The sequence below is a fragment of the Fringilla coelebs genome (genome assembly GCF_963513975.1).
Source record: "Fringilla coelebs genome assembly, chromosome: Z".
In the NCBI taxonomy this organism is placed as follows: domain Eukaryota; kingdom Metazoa; phylum Chordata; class Aves; order Passeriformes; family Fringillidae; genus Fringilla; species Fringilla coelebs.
The window spans coordinates 32953785-32980695 of record NC_140031.1 but is presented as its reverse complement, the minus strand read 5'-3'; the positions used below and the strand labels follow the sequence as shown (position 1 = coordinate 32980695).

General features: G+C 37.7%; 1 protein-coding gene across 1 annotated transcript in view; it reads right to left on the bottom strand.

The window, feature by feature from the left end:
- CNTLN (centlein) overlaps positions 1-21359 on the bottom strand; it is a gene marked incomplete at both ends in the record, with an annotated part of 182794 nt that extends 161435 nt beyond the window's left edge. The window contains 2 exon segments of the mRNA XM_084224713.1: positions 4559-4647; positions 21267-21359. Coding sequence (XP_084080839.1) covers positions 4559-4647; positions 21267-21359 — 182 coding nt within the window.
- Positions 21360-26911: the final 5552 nt, after the last annotated feature.

The window sequence follows — 26911 nt, the reverse complement described above, 5'->3', positions numbered from 1 at the left end:
ATACTCTCATCTGAACCCAACTCCATTTCAGTTTACAAATACATTTACTTAATAAGAGCTATTTTCTAGCAACTTTTTTTTAAATCATAAAAAAAAATCTTTCAAAAAGCAGCAAACTAGAAATAGCACACCCTTTACATAATACTGAGATCAATAGTATTTAAAGTAGCTGGAAAGTATACTAACACAAGTAGTAGTTTTACAATGGCTTGTTTAAAATACCTGGAGGCTTTTACATATCCCAAAGGCATTTCTCATTTGCACAGTAAAGATAATTTTTTGTTTATATCTGAATATTAAATTGGGAATATAGTTACAGTTATCCAGCAAGAATTGCAAAGACTGCTGAAAAGTATAATATCATTGGTGTATTACAAGAATCAGCAGCATAGCCATAAAAAAAGTAAAAGCTACATTTTTACAATTTTAGGGCAGGAGAACTTCTATTTTGGGGCCATGAAAGCATTTGAAAATAACAGACAAATAACGGCATGGTACTAGTAATTTCCCCCTATGTCCCCCAAATTATATCTTTCATATTTTCCTGGTTTGTTTGGAAAAAGATACTGTAAGGAATTTTCTAATGCTATAAATACAAATTACCTTACTGTAAAGCTAGTATTGCCCATTCTCTTCCTCCTAATATGTATCTTCTTTTCTTCATCACACATCTGTGCTGTAAGGTGTAAGGTTCTAAGTGAACATTTTGTCCTGCATCTTTTTATTCTAGCCACAGTAATGTCATGAAAAAAGTCTAGCTGTCTTTTTCATCAATTTAATGACTGAAATATACTGGACAATATTGTTTGATTCTTTATATAAATATATATGATCTAAGAGGGTACACATGCCTGTGCTTTCTTAGATTCTGTCTGTTTCCATTATTTATCTGGCTTATATACCTCAAGCAGCCTCAACTGGAAGTTTCTTGTCATGGAATTTTTGGTGGGAAGAGCACACTGAAAAATGAAGCTATGCAAACACTATGGGTATCCATGTCACAAGAACAAAAAAAGCTTTAAATCCATCCCATTCTGTTTGTTTCTATCTCTGAAACTCACAATAAGCTTGAGTAAGATAGAAAAAGTTCTGAACTTGAATATGACTGGGTCTCTGTTGCTCCTAATATAGATGACACAGCAAAAAAAATCTGTAAGACTTAAATGGTTTTTATCAGATTTTAGTGTAAATTTTCAATTTCTAGCTCATCTGAAACTCTGTATAATATAGAAAAATGGGCTGCAAGCAGCACCGATCCTCCCAAGTGGCATGCTTCACAAATAATCTTGCTTATAACAGTAATATGATCATCCCGTCCTTTAAACTCTTTAAACCCATGTATTTTTCCCAGATTAACAAAGCCAGAAAATCTATTGTCTTGTAATTTTCTGGACAGCAGCAGTGGTAGATAACAGATTCCCTTTAAAGGCAATCAATGTACTGGAACTAAGATAAACTGATAGTAGCATAAAAAAACATATTATTTACCCCTATCAGGTAGGGAATAAGACAAAAACTTTTCTGAAAGGATGAAAGTGTGAAGAGGTACAGTCATGAAACTGAAGCTACTAAGGAAATCATTATGAAGAGTAATAACAGAAAAGGTTAGGATGGAATTTATGGATCTGTAATTTGGTTGTGCAGAAGTTTCACAGGTAAAGTTGGGCTAGCAACTATTTCCAAAGTGACAATTAGACCATTCTCAGGCAAAAGAGATGAAGCTACATCAATTAAAGAGAAAAATACACACTACTGCTCCATCTGTCAAATCAAAGCAACCCCAAAGTTCAAAGTTGTGATTAATAAAACTCCTATATACTGAATGGGTTTTATCCACACCTATTCCAGGATTCTCAGGAGTAATGATAACACCGAAAAAGATGCTGTGGAAGCAATTTCTTCTTTCTTAATTTCATAATTTAGAGAAGCATGGAAAAGCTGTGATATACATGTATAGCCTTGATTTCAAAAATGTTCTGAAGCATTAGTGTAATTCTAAAGAGTAGAGGACATAAAAAAACTAGACAAGCATATTAAGAGAAGTATGTTGGCAGGGTTTCACATAGCAATCACCAGCTTCTAAACAGTTCAAAACACATACAAAAAATTTGAGCTTATTATCCTGCTTTTGTGCATCAAGGTGGTATATAAGAGTGCCATATTCATTGTAACAATAAGGAAAATACACCAAATTACCAATTTCTGTTCCAAATAAAGCACAAAATAATTTAAAGCAAGGGACATCTATCAAACATAAAAATATTCCTAAACGTGAAAAATAATAAACAAAGAAGAGAGACTTATGTAGGTACACAGTTCAAAAACTCCAAATAATTCATTTGTTGACCATTATTTAAATGTATACTTTCTAACATCTCTATGCTTCAATTCATCCTAACATCCTGATTATTTTTATATGCAACATAAATAAAGAATGTTAATAAGCCTGAACATCTGCTTCTGCCTTCTTAAGCTCCAGGTAAAAGAATTTCAATTTTCCACATTGTTCAGCTATCTATAAAATGTGGTTAGGACAATAAAGTTTTTTACACTTTTTCAATATAATTGTGCTTACATACATGCACTCTATGTTTGCATAGATTAAATACTGTATTTAAATGTTTTAAGCGGTTCTCTCATTTTTTTAATGTTGTATGAAGATGAATTCTATCACCAGTGTCCTCATGAAAATATGACAAAATTTTATTAGGAAACAAATGATTATGATTTTGCATTTCAACATAAATGAAGAATGCTACAAATTTCTGTATCAGTCTACATCATATATTAAAATTATTTCCCAATTCAAACCTGAAAACAATAGTAAGAATAGTATACTGTCTAAACAGCCAAGCTATTACTCTATGCAGTTAAGTGTCCCAGTACAAAGCCAGCAGTTACTTGATATCATCAATGGTGACCATATGTGAACCCACAATAACAGTTCTCTTGAAAATAACTTGCATGTCCTTACACCATCACTGTCTTCCTCTGGATATGAATCCTTTAGAATATTACCTCTAGTTACATGATCACACTGTATTTTTGGACAAAAATTTTCATTGCTTTATGCAAGGCAGAACAGGGGACATCACTATAAAAAATAGTGAGAGAGAGGGGATCTCATCAATACATATAAATATCTCAAAGGTGGGTGTCAAGAGGATGGGGCCAGACTCTTTCCAGTGGTGCCTCAACATGAAGCAGAACTTCTTTACGCTAAGGGTGGCAGAGCACTGGAACAAGACTGCCCAAGCAGTTTGTGGAGTCTTCCTCTCTGGAGACACTCAAAACACACCTGAACACATACCTGTAAAACCTGCTCTACGTGACTCTGCCTTGGCAGAGGCGCTGCACTAGATGATCTCCCAAGGTCCCTTCTAACCTAACGATGATTCTGTGAAATGCACTCCGAGCTAAAGAATACTGTATTTTCACAAGTAGAAAAACATGACAGAAGTAGTCCAGGAAGGAAAGATGTGAACAACAAAACATGCCTTCTAGGATCACAGCACTCAATGGAAACCCAAGGGAGTCAGGACCCCTTACAAATCTACAACAAGCTTCCCAAGTAAAATTGGTGTGCCATTAAAAAAGTTAAAATCCATTCTTTTTCTCTTTTTTAAAAAAAATCCCCTTTTTCATTTTAAAAGAGGGAACTCATGACACCCTAAGATAATTGTTTCAATTCTGACTCATTCAGAACTCATTCACATTCTCCTTATCTTTTGCCTACAAAAAAATCTGAATTCATAAATATTAGCATTTGAAAACAATCAACTGCACACTGTGATAATCAACTAACATTTATAGGAATCAGATAATATTAAGTATCGTGAAGAAATCATCACCATTACTATCCTCACAGGAATAAGCTGCAGAAATAAGATCCTGCTTGTCTGTGTTAATGGAGATAGAAGCTCTTACAGTCAGGGACCCCCCAAAACCAGTGGGAGTTTGGGCACTGGAACAGGCTCCCCAGGCAAGTGGTCACAGCACTAGCCTGAGAGAGTCCACGAAGCATTTGGACAATGCTCTCGGGCACATGATGTGATTCTTGGTGCATCCTGTACAGAGCAAGGAGTAGGACTCAATGATTCCAACATCTTCCAATGCAGCATATCTATGATCCTATGATAGTTATCTCTTCTATTACCAAGTCTTAGCTTTTCACTTCTTCAAGAATTCAGATAAAGATAATTTATATATAACTGTTACCCAATAGCTTATGACGCTGGAAAATTACCAGTCATTTTCCTCCTCCTGCTCTTTCAACAGGAAAACAAAATATGGCAAGACATTTATAATTTTAAAATGGTATTGAACTGCATCACAGCAATTTCAGTGAGAACAGATTTTAAAGTATGTTTCAACTTGCACCAAAAAAAGAAAAATTACAATGAAATTAGGCACTCTTAATGAAATTCAACAATTAAACTTTTTCAACACATTTTTAGAACTCTACATAGTTCTCAATTAGAAAGATAAAGAATATGGTATTAGCAGAGGAGGTTGGTTGCTTTTTCGTTGTAGTAGCATGTTAAATCTTTAAACTCACCTTTCCAAAACCAAGCTGAAAGCTTGAGTAAGATCTGGTTTTGACACCTGGAGATGTTTCCAAAGAGACCACACAAATTCTTTATGAGCCTTAGAAAAAGGGGAAAAAAAAAGAAGAAAAAACACATTACATGTATAATGCCTTTTACAGACAAAAAAAGGTTATACTGAGCATATTCAAAAGACAATTGCCAAGAAAGCCCTGATCAGGTGAGAATTCCCTGCAAGTTACTCACTGTTCCATGAAAACCCAGCCAATGGTTCTCTTGAATAAACAAAGTTTTAACCATACAGAATACCATACAGAATAACCTACAACCAACATGAAAATAGTATGCAATGTAACATATGGCAGCAGAAATTACATTATTGAAAAAAGGCTGCCTTTTGCTATACCTATTACTGTTACTGACACAATTTCTATTAAATACTAAGCCTAGAAAACCTGCTTCAACATTGAGTTTTACAACATGGAGCTCTTTATTTCAAAATATGCAGTAAAACAGTCCTCTAACACACAGGCATCTAACCTGCAGTATATAGAAGTTTCTGAAAGAAAACTCAAGTGAGCAAGGAAACACTGTTGTTTACAAACAGACTACACAAAGTTTGCAAAAACTAAATATCAGCTAAAAGCCTTCCCACATGTGTATTTTCTACTACACATCGGCTGTTACTTTTCACTGGTATCTTGTTATTTCAATATGATTTTATTACTGGAAGCACCAATATTAGTTATTTTACAATCTAAATCCATGTGTGGATAATATAAAAATGTTAGGGGAGAAAAATAAAATCCAGCAAAAGATGAAGACCAGTAAGACAATATGCATACATGAACCATACTCCAGACTGGGATGAGACCTACTGAAACAGTCTAATATAAAATTAGGAACTAATAAGCTAAACTCAAAGCATATTGGCAGTTAGGCCTATTCAACAGGCAAAAATAATTAGAGTGCAGCTATGTCTACTAGTGTTTTCGAAATAGAAAATCATTTAGACTGGAAAAGACATTTATGGTCAAGGCATCCAACCAGTAACCTAACATTGCTACATCCAACACTAATCCCTAAATGCCACATCTACACAGCTTTCAAATACTGCCAGGGATGGCAACAGCCCACTTCCCGAACCGCCTGTTTCAGTGCCTGACAAGAAATTCTTTCTAATGTCAAATCCAAATGTTACAAACCAAATTGCCAAAAAGATCTTGCAATTCAAGACCATTATCAGCTTATGCAAAATGCACTACACCAGAAAGAGTTCATCTTTCTTAAAAGCAGAAAAATTTCAACTGTCTTTTACAGGTTGTGCACAGATTTTAAAATGCTGAATGTGTTTCTTGAATTTCCAAACAAAATCAAACAATTACCAAAAAACTTTGTGCAAAAAGAGAAGAGGAATAAGATGTTTCTAAAACACTTGAAAAAACCACAATCCTTCTCTCATCAAATTAGGTTACTAGTGTGAGCATTCTTTTCAAAACCAAAAGTGACCCTTTTGCATGCAAATGGTAACTAACTGGATTATGGAGCACTACATTCATTTTTAAAGAAAGGTAACACAAAAGCTGAACTGCACACCAGATAATTAGTAACTCAAATGACTTTGCATCAGTATCCAAGTCTTTGTTCAGTACAAGTGCTAAAAATAGATTAACTTTCAGCTCAGCATTAAGTTGAAAGATAAACACTAAGAACCATATTAATTGGGTTACTAAGTAAAGCCCCTAATTTCATGCCATCACTCTACACATTTAGTGTACTGAACTATGTATCAGTGGGAAAGACTATAAAAAGAGTGCGCTTGTTTCATGTCCTCAGAATAAAAAACACCATCTCCCAAAAATGGCTTGCAAGGCCACCTGAAGAGCTACAATGTGTGTAGACTGTGAACCAGTCATGACCTACTGCTTCTTCTCAGGCAGAAACAGAATTAAAATTAAAAATATTTTTCAGATTTGGACAACTGCTGCAGGCTTCCAAAAAGCATTAGGATCTACACAGAAGCCAGATTCAGAGTATTTTTAACATCTAAAAAAATCTTGTGCTTATGTTGGTAAGTCGAGGGGGAAGCAAACAAACAAAACACACCAAAAAAAAGCCACAAAACCAGACTAAACCTCTCTCTAAACAACAGCAAATAAAATATGATTTTGTTTTAATTATTTCAAAGGACATTAAATCAGCAAAATGACACTACTTTCACAGAATCAACTAGACTAGAAACAACCACCGAGATCAAGTCCAATCTATGACCAAACACCACTGTGTCAGGTGGTCCATGGCACTAAATGCCACATCCATCCAGTCTTTCCTTAAACACCCCCAGGGACAGTGACTTCACCAACACCTTGGGCAGCCCATTCCAACGCCCAGTCACTCTTTCTGTGAAGATATTCCTCCTAATGTCAAACCTACACCTCTCCTGGAACAACTCAAGCCTGTGTCATCTTGTCCTGACACTGGCTGCCTCTGAGAAGAAACCAACCCCCAGCAGACTACAGCCTCCTTTCAGGCAGTCATAGAGAGTGATAATGTCACCCCTCAGTCTCCTTTTCTCCAGGCTAAACAACCCCAGCTCCCTCAGCCACTCCTCACAGGACTTGTATTCTAGACCCTTCAACAGCCTTGCTGCCTTTCAGTATAAGGAAATCTTTGAATCATAATAACAGGAATAAACCACTGTATCTACTCTAATTTTAGAATAATTTTAAATCATACTGCTCAACTGATCAGAAATATGGAGAGCAGAAATGACATGATAATATTGTTTGAGCATTTTTATATATTTAATACAGAATTCACTGTGTATTTTATACTAAACTACCGTAAATCACTTAGAAATCAGCCTAAACGCCACAAAATCATTACAGAGAGAAGACCCAATAGAAACAAAATGCTAATAGTATTCTACCCAAAAACACTCAGAAATCTTCAGTCAAGCAAACAGTCAAAAGTTTCTTATGCTGATTGATGACTTCACAGGCTATGTTTAGTTAATATTGTTTACCTATTTAAAGTCTTGGATCTGCTCATGATCATGCTTCCTTAAATTTCCCCTTTACTGTCCTGAATACAAAACCACAGAGGTAGCTGTTGGGTTTTCTGCTTATTTTTTTTACATATTAGAAGAGTTGAGACCCTTGGGCTTCCATATGAATCTAAGAAGCACTATCAAACACCATGGGACTCCCTACAAGCAGGGATTTCTGCTTTTTGTCCTACCATGCAGATTCATATACATTTCTGGTCCCAACAGGGAAACAGTTTGAGGGAATCCAAGAACGTGGAATAGCGCAAAACTTTCAGACGAATACTTCAGAGCACAGCTTTCCTCTGTTACAAAATAAAAGTCAAAAAAATGGAAAACCACAGTACCAGCAATAGGTATTGAATTGTTCCTAATGAGCAAATATATCTTCACATTCCTCCCATAGTTTTTCTCAGTATACAGCATGTACTGAGCCTCTGACCACTGAATTTCCACGTCAACTTTCCAAAATCTCCCTTTGGTAATATAAACACAAAATACAAAATTTTGACAAACATTCCTAATGAGAATACAAACACTTGGGTACAAACTATCTCTTTTGACTAAACAAGCAGTTTGATTTAACCTGTAACTATTCCACAAACAGGCTACTTTAAGTTGTCGAAAGAGTAAAATCAGCCACAAATTTGTACTCATGTCAGTGAAATTGCCACTCCTTACATAACTAAGTTCTACAACTCTTACACCTGTGCTAAAAGAACAGGAGATGAAACATCAAAAAACTCATCCTAATTGTAAAATAAAAAAATCTTCTTTGCAATAAGGAATATTGAATGACCACTAAACAAACTTCAAAGAAATAGCCACACAGTACAGGCTTAAAGTTGTCCATTAAATGATAAACAAATAACAACAACCACAACCAAACAAAACACAAACCAAAGCCCTTACAAATCCTATAGAAGTAAGTGAAAAGTCACTGGAATTTCCAAAACTGTGAAACGATATTTCAATACATGTTGTTTATTTTTGATGATAAACTGATATTTAAAGCTACTACTGCAAATTATGAATGAGCACACACAGAACTATAAAGAAATGCTGCAATGATTTCAACAGATAGGCTAAATTAAATCCTCCTATGCCTTTCACTATGCACCCAATATGTACTTTAACTTCTCTAAATGCACACAAAATTAAGCAATGTCCTGCCTAAGTGTACTTCTGCCAAAAAATTAAGGACGCAAATGCATCTTCAAATGTTACCAGTAAAGAAAAAAACCCAATCAAACAAAGAAAACATGCAAAGTTAAAAATATGAGAACTTTATTTCACAAAAAGAAAGTTTACACAGAAATATACAAAAAGAAATTAGTTGAAGAATGTTGAGTTACCATATGCCGATTTCTCCTCTTTAACATGCCAAACATTTTAATGTATATTTAATTTAAATCTCAGTAATATAATTAATTATTTTGTATAATGGAATGAGTATGAGTTAGAAATTAAGGTTTAAGATGAAAAGAAGTTTAAACAGCCATTTTAAGCTCTTGGCAGAATTCATGGACTTGGTAAAGCTTTTCCCTGCATGGCCCTGGGAGCCAAACAATTTCTATGGAAAAAAAGACGGCTTACTTACACTGTCTGAAGCTGGCAGAGAAAAACACTGCAGCTGTCAAGGCCTGGGATGTATCAATCTTCAGCTTACCCAAAGAACATTCAGCCTACTCAAGTGCACATTAACAACTCAAGAGGTCAGCGAGAGTGTACCTTGAACAGCTGAGATCTTATATAAAGGCAGAATACAGATGTCATTTAAAAGCTAGCAAAAACTGTCACTCTTGCGCCGAGGTTGGGACAGGAACAGGCGAGAGGCAGGATCGCAGAAAAGGCAAAGAAGGCTTTATTCAAAAGAACTGCGCGGATTTTATAGTGGTACAATAGATTCTAGTCTACTGGCTAACTAACAGAAACACCTTTCTCACACACTGTTCTGTTCCTTGAGAGGAACAGAAAAATAAAGTGGAAAAACAACACCTGCAACTTGTTTGTAGTCAACAAGTTATCACATCTTTCCAGCTCCCTAAAACTTCTCACAAGCCACTGTGAGAACGCTTGCCATTTCTCTCTCTCTATCCCATGGCATCCACAAAAATTACTCATTAATAGATAGATTAATTAATTAATTAATAATTAATAGATAGAACAAATCTAATGTCAGATAAAGATGCCCACCCTGCAATCAAGTTTGCATGCAAGAACAAAAATACTCTGAAAAAAGAAAAGAGCAAATTGCGTATTCCCTGAAAAGTGACATTTTTCCCCTCAGCCTACAGTTAAAGTGACTGCAGTTCATCATACTGAAAGACAAAAACAAATGCAGACTACCCAAGGCTTTAAATGTGTTCTTTGCAAAGTAAACTAGATTTTTTTTTTACTGATTTTTAGCAGGAGCAAACTCAGAAACACTGACAAAAAATAAGCCACTAACAGACATTATAAGGCATAACTAGCTACAGCACAAGTATTCGCTTTCAAGTGAAGCTGTGAATGTATAAAACATCAGCAGAAATCAAAATACTAAGAACGCCTCTGACTTACAAGCAGAGAAAGACAAATATCCTTATTCAAAACATTTTATCTTCCTTTTGGAAGCAAATTCCAAGAATAACTATTTCACTATTTGATACCATAAATACCTAAAACTTTATCAATATTGCAGTTATTTGTCTAATGGAAACTTGGAACCATAGAATCTTTTCAGTGTTTTTATACAGCTTTATCAAGGAGAATTAGCTGGCACATTGTTTTTAAAGTAATTATACTGAATTTACTAAAGCAAAACTTTTAAATTAGCAGTGAAAGAAGTATCAAATCATAAGCTTTGATAAGGATCTTTCTGGGTTTTTTTTAATGACACAGAAACTATACACTTATAACAGTTTGGGTTTTACATTTACAAGTAAGTTTAGTTTTTTTGGTTAGATGTATATCATGCACTGTGTTGAGAACAAGGAAAAACTGACAAACTTCCCCTCTTTAACATAAATTCATATATCAAGCATCTCAGTTACCTGCAATTTGAAATCAGTACTCTTTTTGGTGTTTCACTGTATTTATTTCTAAGTATGTTAATTACTGCTAAGTGTTACTATCATACCTTAAATCTTTACAGCATTACAAATTATTATTCACTTATTATTATTCATCTTCTCAAATCTAAAAGACAATACCCACAGATCATAGAAACAAAACATAAACCCCAACCTCTTCACACTCAATCCAAACAGCCTCTTCCATATCCCCTGCCTCTCCAATCATCACTACAAAAACACAAGATGCAAACTCTCATTTTAGTTCTTTAATCAGTCCATATCCCCAAGTGGGAAAATAAAGCAGTTGGGAGGACAGAGGGAGCTATTGGTTTACTGTTAATTTTTAATAATAACTCTGTAACAATTACATGCCAATAATTTTCTGTGTTATGAACTGAGTAGTTCAGAACACATGATTGTCAGACTGGAAAAATTTGTATGGAAATCAAAATACTACATGGCATGGGGTGTGAGGGGGGAACGCATGAAATAACCTGACTGGTCGTATAAGCACTGAAAAACCTGCAAGAAAATTTTGTCTATGGATTGTTCTGCACTCCCCAAACATCCAGGATAGAGTAGTACATTTCCAACTAAACAACTGAAGTCTTTTATCAAGGTGATATATACACTCCATATGCAAGTGGCAAGACTTGTTTCTTTCTTGATGTCTCGTAAGATTTTTTAACTTACACTGCTGCATACCATCAGTTCAGACTCTCTTGACCCACTGTGCCAGTGTTCCTTTATGCTTTCCAGTTTTCCAGATTATATTCCTAAATAAGAAGTATTCTCTTTACAACCAGATCTTGCTGAGCAGTCACAACAAAAATACTCTTACTGTTTAGAAAATCTATCTGTGAAGTGCTGTGCTTTTCAACAACCTAAAAAGTCACCAGAAGACTGATCAGTAACTCACAAGAAAACTTAGAACCTTAGACACACCGGGTTCTTAAAATAATACTGTGTTATTTTCAAGTTCACAGAAATCACTCACAGACAGTATACACTGTTAAAATCTTATGTAGAAATTTGTAAGAGGGCTGTAGGTGACTTTACCAGACTGACTGCTTTTTTTTAACATCAGCAAACAAGAGTATTTTCCCCCATCCCCTCAAATCCTTAATGTTGCAGTACAAGCAAGACACAATCAACATGTAAATGCATTATATTAAAAAAAAAAGTTTCATGTACATTTCACGTATACTTTTCTATTCAAAGAAATGTTATATTGTCTCTGTTGGTAGTTCTCGCAACAAACATATGTTTGGTTCAAAAAGGGACAAAGTAGTACACTGCTTTACTTAACACTTGTGGGTAAATATACACCCACACACACCCTCCAACACACACTCCCTTAGGAACTGAATCCTTAATCCTTACTCATTACTCCGCCGAATGCAAACAAGCACAATAAAAATAATATAGTGTCATTGTTGGAATGTTGATGCCCTAATAGTGCTCTGAGCAAAAATACCACCCAACTTACACTAAACACACTGTCCTTACACATAATTTAATCAGCATACTCTCAGATTAGTTCACCAGCATAACAGAAAGACAGCAATGAACTTAACTAAGTAATTCCATGATATATTCTTAATTGGTATAAATAACTGACTTATTGTGGCAAGACACAAGGTACTCCTTGGTCATGGCATAGTAAAAAATGAACTGAAGGCAGATTGGTATTATCACTGGAGGAAGGAACAAAAATAAACATCACTCATAGACAGAACTTACCAGATAGACATGGACCTATCACACACAATGCCACCCTCACTGAATAGCAAAAAGTAAATTAGTTTCTTCTTCAGCGAGCACACAGGATGCTCTGTTTCCCTTCATTCACTAGAACAGCCTTCTACCAGCACTTGCTTTTTTCTGAGTACTCAATATTGGAGATGCAGCACTTGATAAATTTAGAAAATCTTTTCAAAAAGGAGAACGTGAGAAATCAAAAGCTTTCTTTAAAGATCGCTTATCAAGGATAGAATAAGCGATCTGCCAGCTTTCATTTCAAGCTATAACTTTCTAAACTACTTCAATTAAAAGTAACTGCAGTCATAGAAGTAATTTACACAGAAGATGAACAGAATCGGGCAGGACATGAATTTTCCAAGTCACGTAACTGCTTTCTGTAAGCATGACAATTCAGAGTTATTGTAACAATTCTATCACTTACTTGAGAGTACAGGATCATTTAAAAGCTTCAGCACAGCTCTCAGAGTTAGTTTTGTTTAAATGTAATGCACTGGATTAATAAAATCATAATGCACTTGTGATTTTTAATTCATTTAAGAATACAGGAATGCATAAATAATTTTATTTTACAGACAATATAACCACGTGCATCCATTTGGGTACATTTCCTCTGTATTACCACAACTAACCAAGCGCAACTTGGGTCCATTATTTCAACTGCGCCTGAAATGGCATTGTAGTATTTTCCAAATCCTGTGGAAAAAAACTGTGGACAAATAGAAGAATACTTGCATACCTTTTAAGCTGTGAGCTAAACTTCAAATACTTGAAACAGTGCACTCTCAATAACAGTAAAGGACAAGAACACTATCTGAAGTCATTCTTCAAGAACAGTGTACCTTCTTCCCAAACCAAAACAGTTAGATGGGAAAACTAGACCAGCTACACGCAGTCATTCTCCTCCATGTTGAATCTGTAACAACATGGTAAACATAGACATCAAAGTGTGTTCTAGAGGCCTCCTCACTGCATTTATAAAAATTACAAGAGCCTAAATCTCTGCTCATAAAACACAACTTCCTTTATTGACAGAAGCAGTAGTTGTTCACATAAACAGGTATTTTTTGCATTCATGTCTATCTTACAGCAGCCAGACAAAGCCCTCAGTGACTGGAGGAAAGGGAATTTCATGTCTTTTTTAAAAAAGAGTAAAAAAGATCATGGGAATCATCAATCTGCAAGCACTACCACATTGCCCAGTAAAATCATGAAACAAGTCCTTCTGGAAGCTATGTGTCTTAGGTTACAACGCAAGATATAACCAAAAGTAGGTATTTCATTACCATCTTCATAAGCTGTTAAAACAGGTCTGGCAGTGCTCCTTATCTCCTCCATCCCTGATAACTCCCTCCAGGTGCTACCTCTGCTAATGGGCCATCAAGCCTCATTTCATGATTCAAAAATTACACCATCCCATTGTGAGATGCTCTACCCAGGGGAAATGAACCAAGGATTCCTACGTAGATATAATATGAGCTTTGGAACACCATGGGCAGCCCTACCTACTGTATTCCCAGAGGACAAGAGCTACATAACCATCACTGGACCTTTAGAAAAAGACTACAGGACTTCTATTTCTAGAGGATCACCACCTCAACAGAACCACATCCACCATTCAATCGGACTGCTACCACCACTCTGACCGACAGGGTGTCAGTGTCCTGAATCTGACACTGTTTCTGTACGATTGCCTGTATTTTAATTTTCCTATTAAACTGTAGTTCTGACTTGGAATATCTCACTAGCTTGCTTTCAAGCCAGTGCATTAAGACAAGCATGGGTGACAAGAGGGTACGTAGATACAGGCAACATTTTTCACCGAGGGCAAACCATACCTGTGATTACAACAGTGAATACGTGACAGGCTGTGGATGTCACCTACCTCCATTTCCATAAAGCCTTTGATACAGTCCCCCACAACATTCTTGACATTTATTTCGAGAAATAATGGGTCTGATGCACTATTAGATGAGCAAGGGTCTACGTCCCTGTCCAGAGGGTTACAGTTAACTGCTCTGTGTCCACAAGGAAACCAATCATAAGTGGTATTCCTCCAGAGGTTATACTGAAACCAGTACTGTTGAACATCTTCCTAATGACATCATGATAGAAATAGCACCAAGCTGAGCACTGCAATTTCTACACCACTAGGAGGGGATGCCATCCAGAGAGAATGACATCGACAGGCTTGAAAATCTCAAAGGAGAAACAAGGTGAAGTGAAAGGTCTTGTACCTGGGCTCGGCAAAGCCCATTATCAATACAGACTGTGGGATGAACTGATTGAGAGGAAAAGCACTTGCATGAACTGCTGGACAAAATGCTGAACATGAGCCAGCGGCATTCACTTGCACACCAGAGAGACCACTGTATCCTGGATCCACTCCAGCTCACAGAAGACAATTCTCCCTCTCTTATCTGCCGTTGTGAGACCCTACCTGGAGTACTGCATCCAGCTCTGTGGAGTCCAGCGCCAGAAAGACATGGCCATATCAACAGAGGTCCATAGCAGGGCCAAAAAACTGATCAGAGGCATTTTCACACCTTTCCTGTGAAAAAGGATGAAAAAATTGGGTTTGTGCTGCTGGGAAAATACGTACAAGGGTCCTGATTGCCACCTTTCAATACCTATGAAAGCGCTTGTAAGAAAAACAGACTTTACCAATGTCTCAAGTAACAGGAAAAGGTTTAACAATCTTAAAATGTATCCTTTTCAATTTAAAAATATTTAAATTTGGATTAAGTATAGATTCAGACTGAACATAAGGAAAGTGGACGACAACAAGGTGGTGTGGCAGTGGAGGAAGATTGCAGGTCCCCCATCACTGAGGTATTCAAAGACACGTTGGGCAGGGTTTTAAGCAACATGACCTACTGAAAGACATTCCTGGCCAGGGAGGCAGGACTAGATGATCTTTAAAGGTCCTTCTAATCCAAGCTATTCTATGACTCTGTAATCTCTACACCCAATTTTAAATTCCCACTGACATGCTGGGCCAATCTGAAATATTCACACACAGATATACTATAAATAGGGATTGACTTTGTGAAGCACAAAAATACACTTTTTTTTTAAATCACACTTTTTAGTCTTCAGATTTACTTCTATATTTTAAACCAGTATTTTTCAAAAGGAATACCAGATACGAAAAAATTTCACTACACTTGACTAAAATCTGCAAGAAATAAAATAAAGTGGAAGAAAATAAACTTAGGTATTCAACACTACTTCCATATATAATACAAAAAGAGTAAGGCCTTTACTAACAACACCTGTACTAACCAGACTCATGTGATTTACACTCCTTATGGCAAAATATAAGAGTATAAAATAACAAAAAAACCACCCACAGCACTAAACAGCTGGCATCCCCTGGCACCAATAAATATGTGGTCTCGACTTAATCACTAATAAAAGAAATTAGCATTTAATGAGTGGAAGAACTAAACACTTCGCTCCATTTCAAAACAACATGATGAATATCAACTATTTTTCTAGAAGAAATACTGACACACTCAAATTCTCATACTGGTAGTTAACAAAAATTTCAATTTTGGTCACAAAGTTGGATGGACAAGAACAAAGTCAACATAAAAATACATTACCATGGAAGAGCTATGTTTTAGTGTTCTGGTTTTTTTGAGGTTTTTAAATTTATTGTTACTTACAATTTCCTGATATTGATTTAAAAACATTTCTAATAGGTATCATCAACATGCATCTGCAACATCTAGTCACCTATTGTGAAGCAACACAATGTCTTGGTGTGTTAGTTAATGTTTTTTCCTGTTTATTTGTAACTAATGGAGGGGGGTATTAAAACTATGTATAAATCAATAGTACCATGGCTACATTATTTTCACTGGGTGTACTGAATATTAAATTGCTACAGAATGAATAAATAAATACACCTGTTTTTACAGCTAATTAAATGTTTTCTGTTATCAGTGCTAATAATCACAAATTGACACAGAAAGCGATCAAAACTAGACAGTTTCACTGCCCACAAAAAACTGTTATTTTTCTTCAAGCACACTACAAACCAGGACATAAAGACTAAAATGGATCTATGCACAACTTTTCACAACAATCAAGAAACACAGCATGAAACAAGTCAGGAAGCAATGGAAATCTCTGCTACTTCCCACAAAGTAGCAACCATCTTTCTTGATCGTCTTTTACCCAAAAATGCCTAGAGATACAGATAGTCCATTCTTCAAGATGTCTTTCCAATCCCTGGTAATAAACAGAAGCAAAAGCAGCAGCAGCTACTGGAAGATCTCTTTATTCCTCATTTGTATTTAGCACCTTCTGACAAAAGTGTTGAAATGCTACCAGTGAATTTGTTACAGCAGAACCTTTAGTGGATTACTGATCAGTTCCTAACTTTTTGACTAAAGGTGAACTATCTATTTTTAGTGGATAAATTGCATTTGTAAATTGAAACCCACACACAGTATGGTTTCTTTGACTGAACAGTATGGTCTGCAGACTGCTGCCAGTTGGAAGACTGTACTTTTTGGGCTGTACAGAGTACCATGCAATAGCATACTTAATTGCTAATATGGTAGAAGATTAGGCATTATAACTATCACTGACAGAAAAGGCATATGAGCTACAGCAGATAACACTAACAAGACCTCCCTAAAAATAATACATGTATTTTTATGCAGGGAAAAGATAAAGAGTAGTTTAGCTTTGGTAGAACTATGAAGTTAGAAAAGAAAGTCCTTGGGAAGGAAAATACAGTATCATTTTAGCAGAAAGATATGCTATATTACCTATGCTTCTTCCATATGCATATTACATATGCTTCTGCCAACTTTTTGTATTACAATCAATGTAGAACACTATTCAACATAGAAAATCCAGTCCAGAATTACTGTCTTGTTCTAAGCAAGGATTTGATGTAGTTTCCCATCACAGAATACCTGAAAGGACTATTCCTACCTTTTCAGTTACAGAATAGGGGGGTATGAAAGTGTCTATTCTAGAACGAGCCTGAGAGCTAGGACATCAATCATCAATTTAGCAACGCACTTTATTTTACACCAAATGAACTGTCTTTCACCACAAGAAGCTCCCTACAGGACACCAAGGAATATGCTATGAATCTACAGACCAAACAGGTGATTTAAAGAAATACACAAGACTAAAGAGAAAGCACATAAAGCTAAAGAAAGTAATCTTGGCTCAGAAATTCCACCCACAGAATGAGCTTCCAGAGACTGACCATCCCCCTTACTAAAAAAAAAAAACAAAACAAAACAAAACCAAAAAATAACAAACAAACAAACAAAAAAACACAACAAAAAATCAACACAAACACAAGGAAAAAAACAGAAGCAAACAAAAGCAGACTAATTTTCCATACCAGGAGCCATCATGTTTTGCAAAAAAGGCATATCCATCTGCTCCATCCCCAAAAATATACAATCACAAGGGAAAAAAAATGGAGGTAAAACACAAGCCAAATCTTTTCAACACCAAGGAAAAACAAAAACTCCTGAGAATAATAATAACATCGGTAATGAAGATATTGATATTTTGAGGTGGTAGGCAGTAGCATAAAACTCTGAAATAGAACGCAGCAGTTAACACAAGTAATAGAGACAAGATGTGACATGACTTACTATTTGACCTTTATCTTTCCACTTGCCCTCCAATAACGTCAAGCCTATTACAGAAATGTAAAAAGGTGCCAAAGAAAACAAGAAATTTAAAAATAAAAAACAATTTTCTGCTTTCTTTTCAGTTGTTTTCAGGAACCAAAACTTTATTTCTCAAGTAATTCTCAAATAAAATAAGAAGAGCCACTGAAATTAAAAGTAATTACAAAATGTCTTATTGCAGACACAATCATAATTTTCCCAAAACAGCATACTATACAGATACACCTCCTTAGCTTTATACAAGGCTTCTCAGTAGACAATCTGGGAGTTTTGGACTATTTTCTTAATTTGGCTTTCTCATTTTTGGCTTTCTCACCACAAAATTTGGCTTTAGCTTTCTTACCACAAAATTGTATGTCAATGTCAGTTTTCACAGAGTGACTGCAAGAAAATTGTGCTTTTAACAGGCCCCACTCCAATATCTTGCTTATTACTACTGACAGTCCTAGAATTGTTTGAGTAGTATTAAAGGAAATATTAAATAGCACCCCACTTCAGCTGCAGAAGGGGAAAGGGGGGAAAGGGGGGAAAGGGGGAAAAGGGGGAAAAGGGGGAAAAGGGGGAAAAGGGGGAAAAGGGGGAAAAGGGGGAAAAGGGGGAAAAGGGGGAAAAGGGGGAAAAGGGGGAAAAGGGGGGGAAAGGGGGAAAAGGGGGGGAAAGGGGGGAAAGGGGGGGAAAGGGGGGGAAAGGGGGGGAAAGGGGGGGAAAGGGGGGGAAAGGGGGGGAAAGGGGGGGAAAGGGGGGGAAAGGGGGGGAAAGGGGGGGAAAGGGGGGGAAAGGGGGGGAAAGGGGGGGAAAGGGGGGGAAAGGGGGGAAAAGGGGGGAAAAGGGGGGAAAAGGGGGGAAAAGGGGGGAAAAGGGGGGAAAAGGGGCTTGGGCAATTTTATCAAGTTATAGAAACTGAAACACTTTTACTGTGATACACCTCCATAGGGTGTCCTGAGGGGTTGCAGTCTCCAGGAATGGAAATACTCAAAACTTAACTAGGCACTGACCTGGGCAATCTGTTCTAGGGCGGGGTGTAATAGATGCTGTCAAAAATTCTGTTCCAACCTAAATAGTTTCACAATGCTGATTAACAAGACAACACAGAAACAAAAGAAGTTCTTAGATCTAAAGGAAATTAAGCAAACCACTGCAGATGAAATGAAATTACACTAAGGAAATTATCTGGTCAGCAACAATTTTATATTTCAACTGAAAAGATGCTAGAAAAACACAGCATTAACATTACCCATATGTATTTATGCTTTCAAATTACATGTCTTTACACAAAGTTTTCATATGAAATGTAATTATTTGTAGATAGATTAACTATCTACAAATAATTTCATCAGTTGACTTTCAAACCACTTGAAGAATTTTACTGAAGTCCATTCAGTAAATTAGGCCATTTTAGTTGTCATTCCAATTCAGAACACCTTCACAAAATTAATCACTTCAGAGAAATGCTATACTGAAAAACCTGCCTAATTGATGAGGCTATCACCTCTTTTCTGTATTAAAATCTGGCTTCCCCCTTCTTTATGTAACATACACATGCTTAAACGTGTCAAATATATTGATGGATTAGTAAAATGGAAAAGCATGTAGATGTCTACACTGCAGTACTTCCAGAGAATCTCTACTTAAAGATTAATCTCTACTTAAAGATTGCTGCTTCACTTTCTTTTTTATTTTATTAATAATCTGAAATATATCCTGAACACATGCATCCCCTGTTGTTAGAAGGATGGTACATACTGGATTCTACCTAGAGCTGGAGAGATTACAGACTGGGTTCTGTTTTCAAAAGCTGTAAATAGCTGCCTGTTCTTTTTTTCATCAAAGAAAGCTATCTGACCTGATAAAAGACAAAAACCCAAGAATGGCAAAATAATAAGCAGGAAACTTAAAATAAATACATTTCAAAATACTTTGTTGACTTCAACACCTGTGGAATATATGTGTTCATCAAAAAACAAGTAGAAATGCACACATAATTGAAATTGATCTAAAGGGGAAATCAGATGCTTAACTACAATTTGTACACATCAAGTTACCAAAGCAATTAGAAATTTAGATTTGCACTGTTTCTTCAAAGTTTCTCGTATGTATAATGCTCTTCAAAAGCTTTTATGTTCAACCAGCAAACGAGTAGAGTACAGAGCTTCCTTCTGCCTCCACCAAATTTTGCCTGATAGCACACATCTGCATACTAGGAATAGTAAACTATATCTTTATTGAGAGTTTCCTTAACTTCTCTCATAAGACATTGAAGATATTCCCCTAAACATTTAGCACTGTTCAGCATTTCCAAACAGGAATTTCACTTGACAGCTCCTTCTCCCCACAAATCTCCAATGCAACATGTTTTCTCAAGAAACCTTGATTCCACCCGCACCAGGAATCCAACAACAATTGTCACGTGTATCAATGCTGCTTGACGCAAGAAACCACTACTAACTTTCAGATGGATGCTTTCTTCTGATTGCTTCATCAGCCCAGGTCTTCATGGCTTTAACCAGACCACATCCCACGTGAAAATACTGTTCTGGCTGCCTGCAGCATTAGGTGTGACCTCCCTCTGCCATGTACTGCCCGTGTAATCCATGTTTGGCAGAGAATTTTCGATGACTTCTAGAACAAGACCTCACATTACCAATCTTTTTATAGTTTTTAATAAGTACACCTAACGATCGCGATGAATGACCAACTGGAAAAAGGAGGGAAGTGTACCGATGAAGGGAGGCGACAAGGCGAGACACAGAGGAGGAACTTTTGAAAGTACACCTATAATTACTCATTAAGCCCTCCCATCCCAGAAATAGCTTGGGTATATTTAATCCTGATGCAAGGCTGGGGGAGAGATTAAATTACCGCCAAAGGTTCCTTCAAGACTTAAAATTCTCTAAACCCCTCTGCCTGTTCATTTTCCCCGGAAGTTGCAGAAAGCAGTATCTCGGGACTTTTGCTACTTCAATTCAAGCGAACCGTGGCTTCTGGAAAAGTGAACAGCTTCAGGACAGGTGGTTTTATCCAGGACAAGGGCCCAAGCCCGATTTAATTCATGTCTCGGAGGCGCCGGGCGCCCGCGGCCCTGCTCCTCCTCCTTACCCGCCGGGAACCGGACGCGAACCCGCGGTCCCAAGCGGGACGCGCCCGCCCGGCCCCGGGCGGCCCTCGCCCCGCGCTCAGGTACCTGGCAGCGGCTCAGCTGCTCCACCAGACCCCGCAGCTCTTCCTCCAGCTCTGCCACCCGCTGCGTCGCCGCCTCCGAGCCCCCCGAAGCCATCGCCGAAAGGCTCGCCGCATCTCCTGCGGAGACGGCAAGGGGAGAGGAGGGTCCGCGCCCGGCGGAGGGGGCTCAGGCAGCCCCCGCCCGCCCGCGCCTGGGGGAAAGGGGGGAGAAGCGACGCCGTGAACCATACAAATGAAAACTTTCCGCCGCACTCACGGCGCGGGCGAGCGCCGGAAACCGCAGGGAAGAAAGAGGACGCGGTGCAATGACGTCACAGCTCCACCGCTACCCCGGCGAGGAGAAGGGGCGAGGGGCACGTTTGAATTAGCCCGCCCGAGGCGCGGGCCGCGCATGCGCCGTGCGGGTGCCGGAGCGGGGCCTGGGGAGGCCCTGCCAGGTCCGGCGGGTCGGGAGCGGCGCGCTGCCACCGCCGGCCCCGGGGCGCCTGCCGCCTGCTTCTTCCAGGGCCAGGAGCACCTGCTATCCAGCCAAGGTGCTGAGCGAGGGATGTTGGAAAGGCCTGGGAATCCAGGGATCCCTGCCCTTCTTTAGCCGTATGCATCCTGCCTCTCTTTAGGTCCAGATGTTTACATGTGACCCGTACAGGTCAGACTCACAGAATGGGTCAGGCTGGAAGGGAACCACAGCGGACCATCGGGTCCAACCTCCCTGTTCCAGCAGGGTCATCGCAGAGCACGTGGCACAGGATCGTTCTTGAATATCCCAGCGAGAGAGACTTCCACAGCCTCTACGGGCAGTCTGTTCCACTGCTCAGTCACTGCGCACTGAAGTTCCTCCTCATGATGAGATGAAGCTTCCTGTGTGTCAGTTTTTGCCCGTTGCCTCTTGTCCTGTCGCTTGGCACCACCGAGCAGAGCCTGGATCCACCCACTGACACCCTCCCTTCAGATCCTCACAGACATTGATGGGGTAATGAGGTGTTTCTGGGTGTTCTGCGAGGTGCTGAGGCTCCAGCTCACCTGAATCAGATGCCTCATGCCTTCTCCTCATTGTTTGTTTGTTTCTTTTTTCTCTGAATTAAATAATAATAGTTGCAAGACAAAGAGTCCGAGACCTGGGTTTAGTTTAGATCTTGATAGTGTTTTAGGATGCGTGAGCACCCTTGTTTCTCAGACAGGAAGTTTTCTGATTTATCACTCCCAGAGTTGGATTTCAGAGCCTACAACTGAAAGCAAAGGAAGGTTTCAAAGATCTAACCCTTACAAATATGTGAAGTATTTCGGCTGGTGCCGCTGTGTTAATGTACTTTGTTTAAGATCCAGATATGCAGAGTACTTGGTTTCGTAATAAAGAGTTAAACAGCATTACCAAAGCAAATCACTGTGTAGCCTACATGGGAAGCAAAATACTCATAAAAAGCATAGACTTTCCCCCCAAAAAATGGAGAAAGAAGTTGAAACATGGTCAGAATATATTTTAACCCGGAAATTGCATTTCACCAATGTAAGTATCTTATTACAGAAATACTATACCTGTTTTTATAGAGAAGTATGTTTTCTTTTCCTCTCCATTGTAACTTTTGCAGGGTTTCTGGAAAAGTTGCCCTGAATGTACCACTGTGACAAGAAATAAAACTCTTTGTGTGTGTGTGCATGCAGGTAAGGAAGAAGGTTTCACACCATGTGTATTAAGATATACATTAAAATGTCCACTCCTTCCACCTGTGGCCCTAGCATCTTACATCCTTGGTGATAGCTGTGCCTGGAAAGTTGATTTTTCATCACACTGATGTCCAGGAGCCCTTCTCAAAAGTAGAGAGTGGCTACAGTACTCAATGCCAAGATTGTTCACATAATTTTTCAATTCAAATTTTTACTATTACTGCAGGTATTATCTGCACAATTATAAATGCAAACGTAAAGGTGGGAGACTGCATTTGAGTCTTCTCTGTCCAGTTATAGGGAGATTTATGGAGATTCAACAATTATTGGATCAATAACACATCTCTCCTTAGAACAGCCTTTATAATTTTTGTAGTTCTTCACTCATTATGCATTCTATCATCTCATATTTGTGATCTTGCACTTCCTGTCATTTATCTTTGTGTGTTATTAAATTTTCAAATGTGTGTATGACCATCATGTCAATTCTAACATGTTTACATTTTTAAGTTTTTCTTTGCTTTTAGGATCTCCTGATTCTCTTCTACCATAAATTCACTATCCAGTCACTATGATTCTATGTAGCCTTCACTTTTTCCACATCCCTCCCTTTTAATAACCATCTTTTTTTATTTTTCATCTGTTTCCTAATATTTTTATCATTGTCCCCTTGACCGTTTGTTCCCTATTACGCTTGGGCAACAAGAAGCTAACCTTACTTAAAAAACAATGTGCTTAGATTAACTGCTGAACAGCTACAATGACTAAACAGGATTGAAAAACATTTTCCAAGTACAAGGTCATTCAAAGTTGAGCTGAGAAGATTCAGTTATTACAGGGGCTAGGCTCAAAGCTTGACAGAACACAAAACAACAGACTGCAATTCCTTACAACTTTAGAACCTTTTGTAGACACAACATATTACCATAATAAATACAAAAGTAAAACTCCCCCATAACAAGATACTTATTTTAAGGAAGTAATATATTTGTGTACTGTTTAATTTACATCACATTTGTTTTCCTGCTATTTCATAAGCTTATTCTCCATAATATAAAGATTCTAGTTATTAACCCAAACAGTATTCTTGATAATTCTTAGAATATTTGAGAAAATTTAAAATGTGGAGTTGGCAAGTTTTGGTGAATTGGGAGACCTTGATTTGTATTGGAGTACTTTGTACATTATGTTCCTCCCTAGTCTTCATATTTTGGAATCCCTGCATTTACAGTCATCAAATCCATGAGACTGTTAGGCTAAATTTTTTCAAAACTATTTTCCCCTCTGGATTTTACCTTTTTAGAATTAAACAACATCTATTAGAAATATATTGCACAATTGGCTTTATTGCTTTTACTCATTTACAGTTCTTGTGAATGTTGCACAAATGGAAGTGCTCCCCAAGTTGCTTTGCTGACAGAAGCAAAAGATATTTTTTGTTTGGTGGGTTTTTTGGTTTTTTTTTTGCTCTTTGGAAATTCCACATCTTTCTTTGAAACATGTTCATATTACAAACCTGTTACATTTACTCCTGATTGCATAATTGCATTTTTTTTCTGTTTGTATGTTTCTTTTCCTTATCATAACATGAAATATAAAGTTACTCCATCCATTGTGGCAATCCCAACGCTTCATTATTAGAGGTAAAGACATGTGAGTACATACTAGAGCATTTTCATTTTCCATTAAAAAAAAGCTGACCTTACTAGCCTGATTTGAATTAAAAATGTTAAAATGTTATACTAAAGAATTTGCAATTCTCCTTGGATTTTTCATGTTGACTGTTCATGTTTGTCACTAGTAGTTTGCTAGGAAACACCATCATCAAACAGGCACTTTCTGAAAGATGTTTGTCAGCTAAAGTGAACAAAACCAGTCAAAATTGTTGAAATTATTTCTAGCAGGTTTTGGCAATGTCCTCAATATTTTAGGAATTTCTGTGTTTCTCAAGAACATATTACAACCCTAGAAATATGTTCAATCTTGTTTTGACAATGAATTCAAAACATACTTGTCTCCAGTAAAAGTTTCTGGGGCTTTTGTGATACAGGTTTGAGTTTGGGTTGGTTTTGGTGGTTTTTGCTTGTGTATGCATTCAGGGCTGCAGGAGACATTCTTTCGACTACAGTGACGGCTGTATATAATGACATGATTATGGTCATAGGAAAAATAGGGATATAAAAGTGGAAAGGTTTGTAAGGAGAAGTAATATCTGATATTGGGTTACCCACCATAACCAAGAGAACAGACAGATCATTTGCTTTAAAAAAAAAAAAAAATCGTCTTGAATTAGCTGATTCTGAAAATGCAGAGCTGGAGAAGGTCAGCATGGAAGCTTAGGTTCACTGATGTACAGGGCTGGAGTTCTACCACTAGCACAATTCACTTTTCACTAAATGAAAATTCTCATAAGCAGAGAGTAAGATAGCAGTGGTCTGATTTGTGCCCGAAAAGACAAGAGGTAGAACCAAGTAGCCTCTAGAATGTATCAATTTTATTGCTTTAGTTTACTTCATACTTTTCTACTGCACACCATGCCTTTCTGAAAGGCTTGGTAAACATCAATCAACAGGTTACTGTTCCCCAGAAGGATTACAGCATGATGCCAGAGGAGTCTGTAACATGGCCCTGTTCTACTCACCTTCACCATGGAGAAGGCTTCAGTTTTCCGTTGTCTTTTAAATGAGGTCACAGACCTTGGCATTACACCCTTCAAGGCAATGAAAAATAAAAACCAGTAATACAAAGTAGGGCATGTCAGCCGAACAAAGCACAAAGGGAGGAGGTGATTAACAGTTCTGGATGAAGTCTTCCCCGCCCCATAGCACCTGCCAGAAACGGGAGGCCGTGAGGGAGGGGCAGACAGCTGAAGGTCATTAAGAAGAGGAAGCAGATTCCAGGGTGGCTGTCCTGGCAGAGGCAATATTGGGTTTGTGTTGTGGTAAACTGAAGAGATGGGTTTAGCTGAGCACTGGGAATTGATTGTTTCTGTGTTAATTTTTTTCTTAGTGAAATTGTACACCAGAAATTTGAGCTTTGACCTTGCATGTGGTATATGTAGCCTGTATTACAGACTAACTGCGAGAGTCACCTGGTTATGGAAGGGTTGCGTGGAAAATGAGGAGCACAGTTTCATCACCCTGAGAAAGGGTGTGAAGAGTACATGGCCACCCAGGCTCAGTAACTAAGCCATGATACCCTTACTAACCCAAGGAGTGGTTGCTGACAGGGGCAACACCGTCCATGGCCACCCAAACATTTTAGAGTGCAGGAGACACAGATGAGACGCTCCCTTACCCTAGGGATTGCAGCTGAGAACATACACCTACACGTCCTCTCATTGCAGTCATTCGCATGCATACAACACAAGAGCCATGAACTTCTGAAAAAGCCTCAAAATTACCCATTTTTAATACTAGAAATCAGGTTTGCAACAGTTTGAATGTTTTAGCATTGGACACTGCTGTACAATGCAACGAAATAAACTGATTTTCTGACTGGGGAACAAATTATAAGTACAAGTACTGCAATTAATAAAAGAAATTCAAATTCAATTTAAAAATTGCTACATTTCAAATCTCTGTCATTCAGAAATAATAAGAGAATTTTGAATAGAACTTTTAAAGTGAATGACTCAGGCAAGCTACAAATTTGATGAAGTATAGCTTACCCCATTTTCCATGACAGAGGTTAAGGTGTAGTCAGGCTAAGTCACTGCAGAGTGCACAGCAGTAGCATTGATAAAGCTGCAAATATTAAATAGGGCATAAATCAGAATCCAGCAATTTGTATGCTCAGAACAGAGGCGAGACACATGATTTTCAGGTCTTTGTTTAACAGTTCATACTGTGTTAAAAAAAAAAAAGGTCTTAGGAAAATAAATTAGTTGAAACTAAGTACAAGCTAGTAGTTTAGTCAAAAACCATTTGCTGCAATTAAAACACTTTTTCTAGTTTTATCAATGTGCATTAATTAATTTTATAT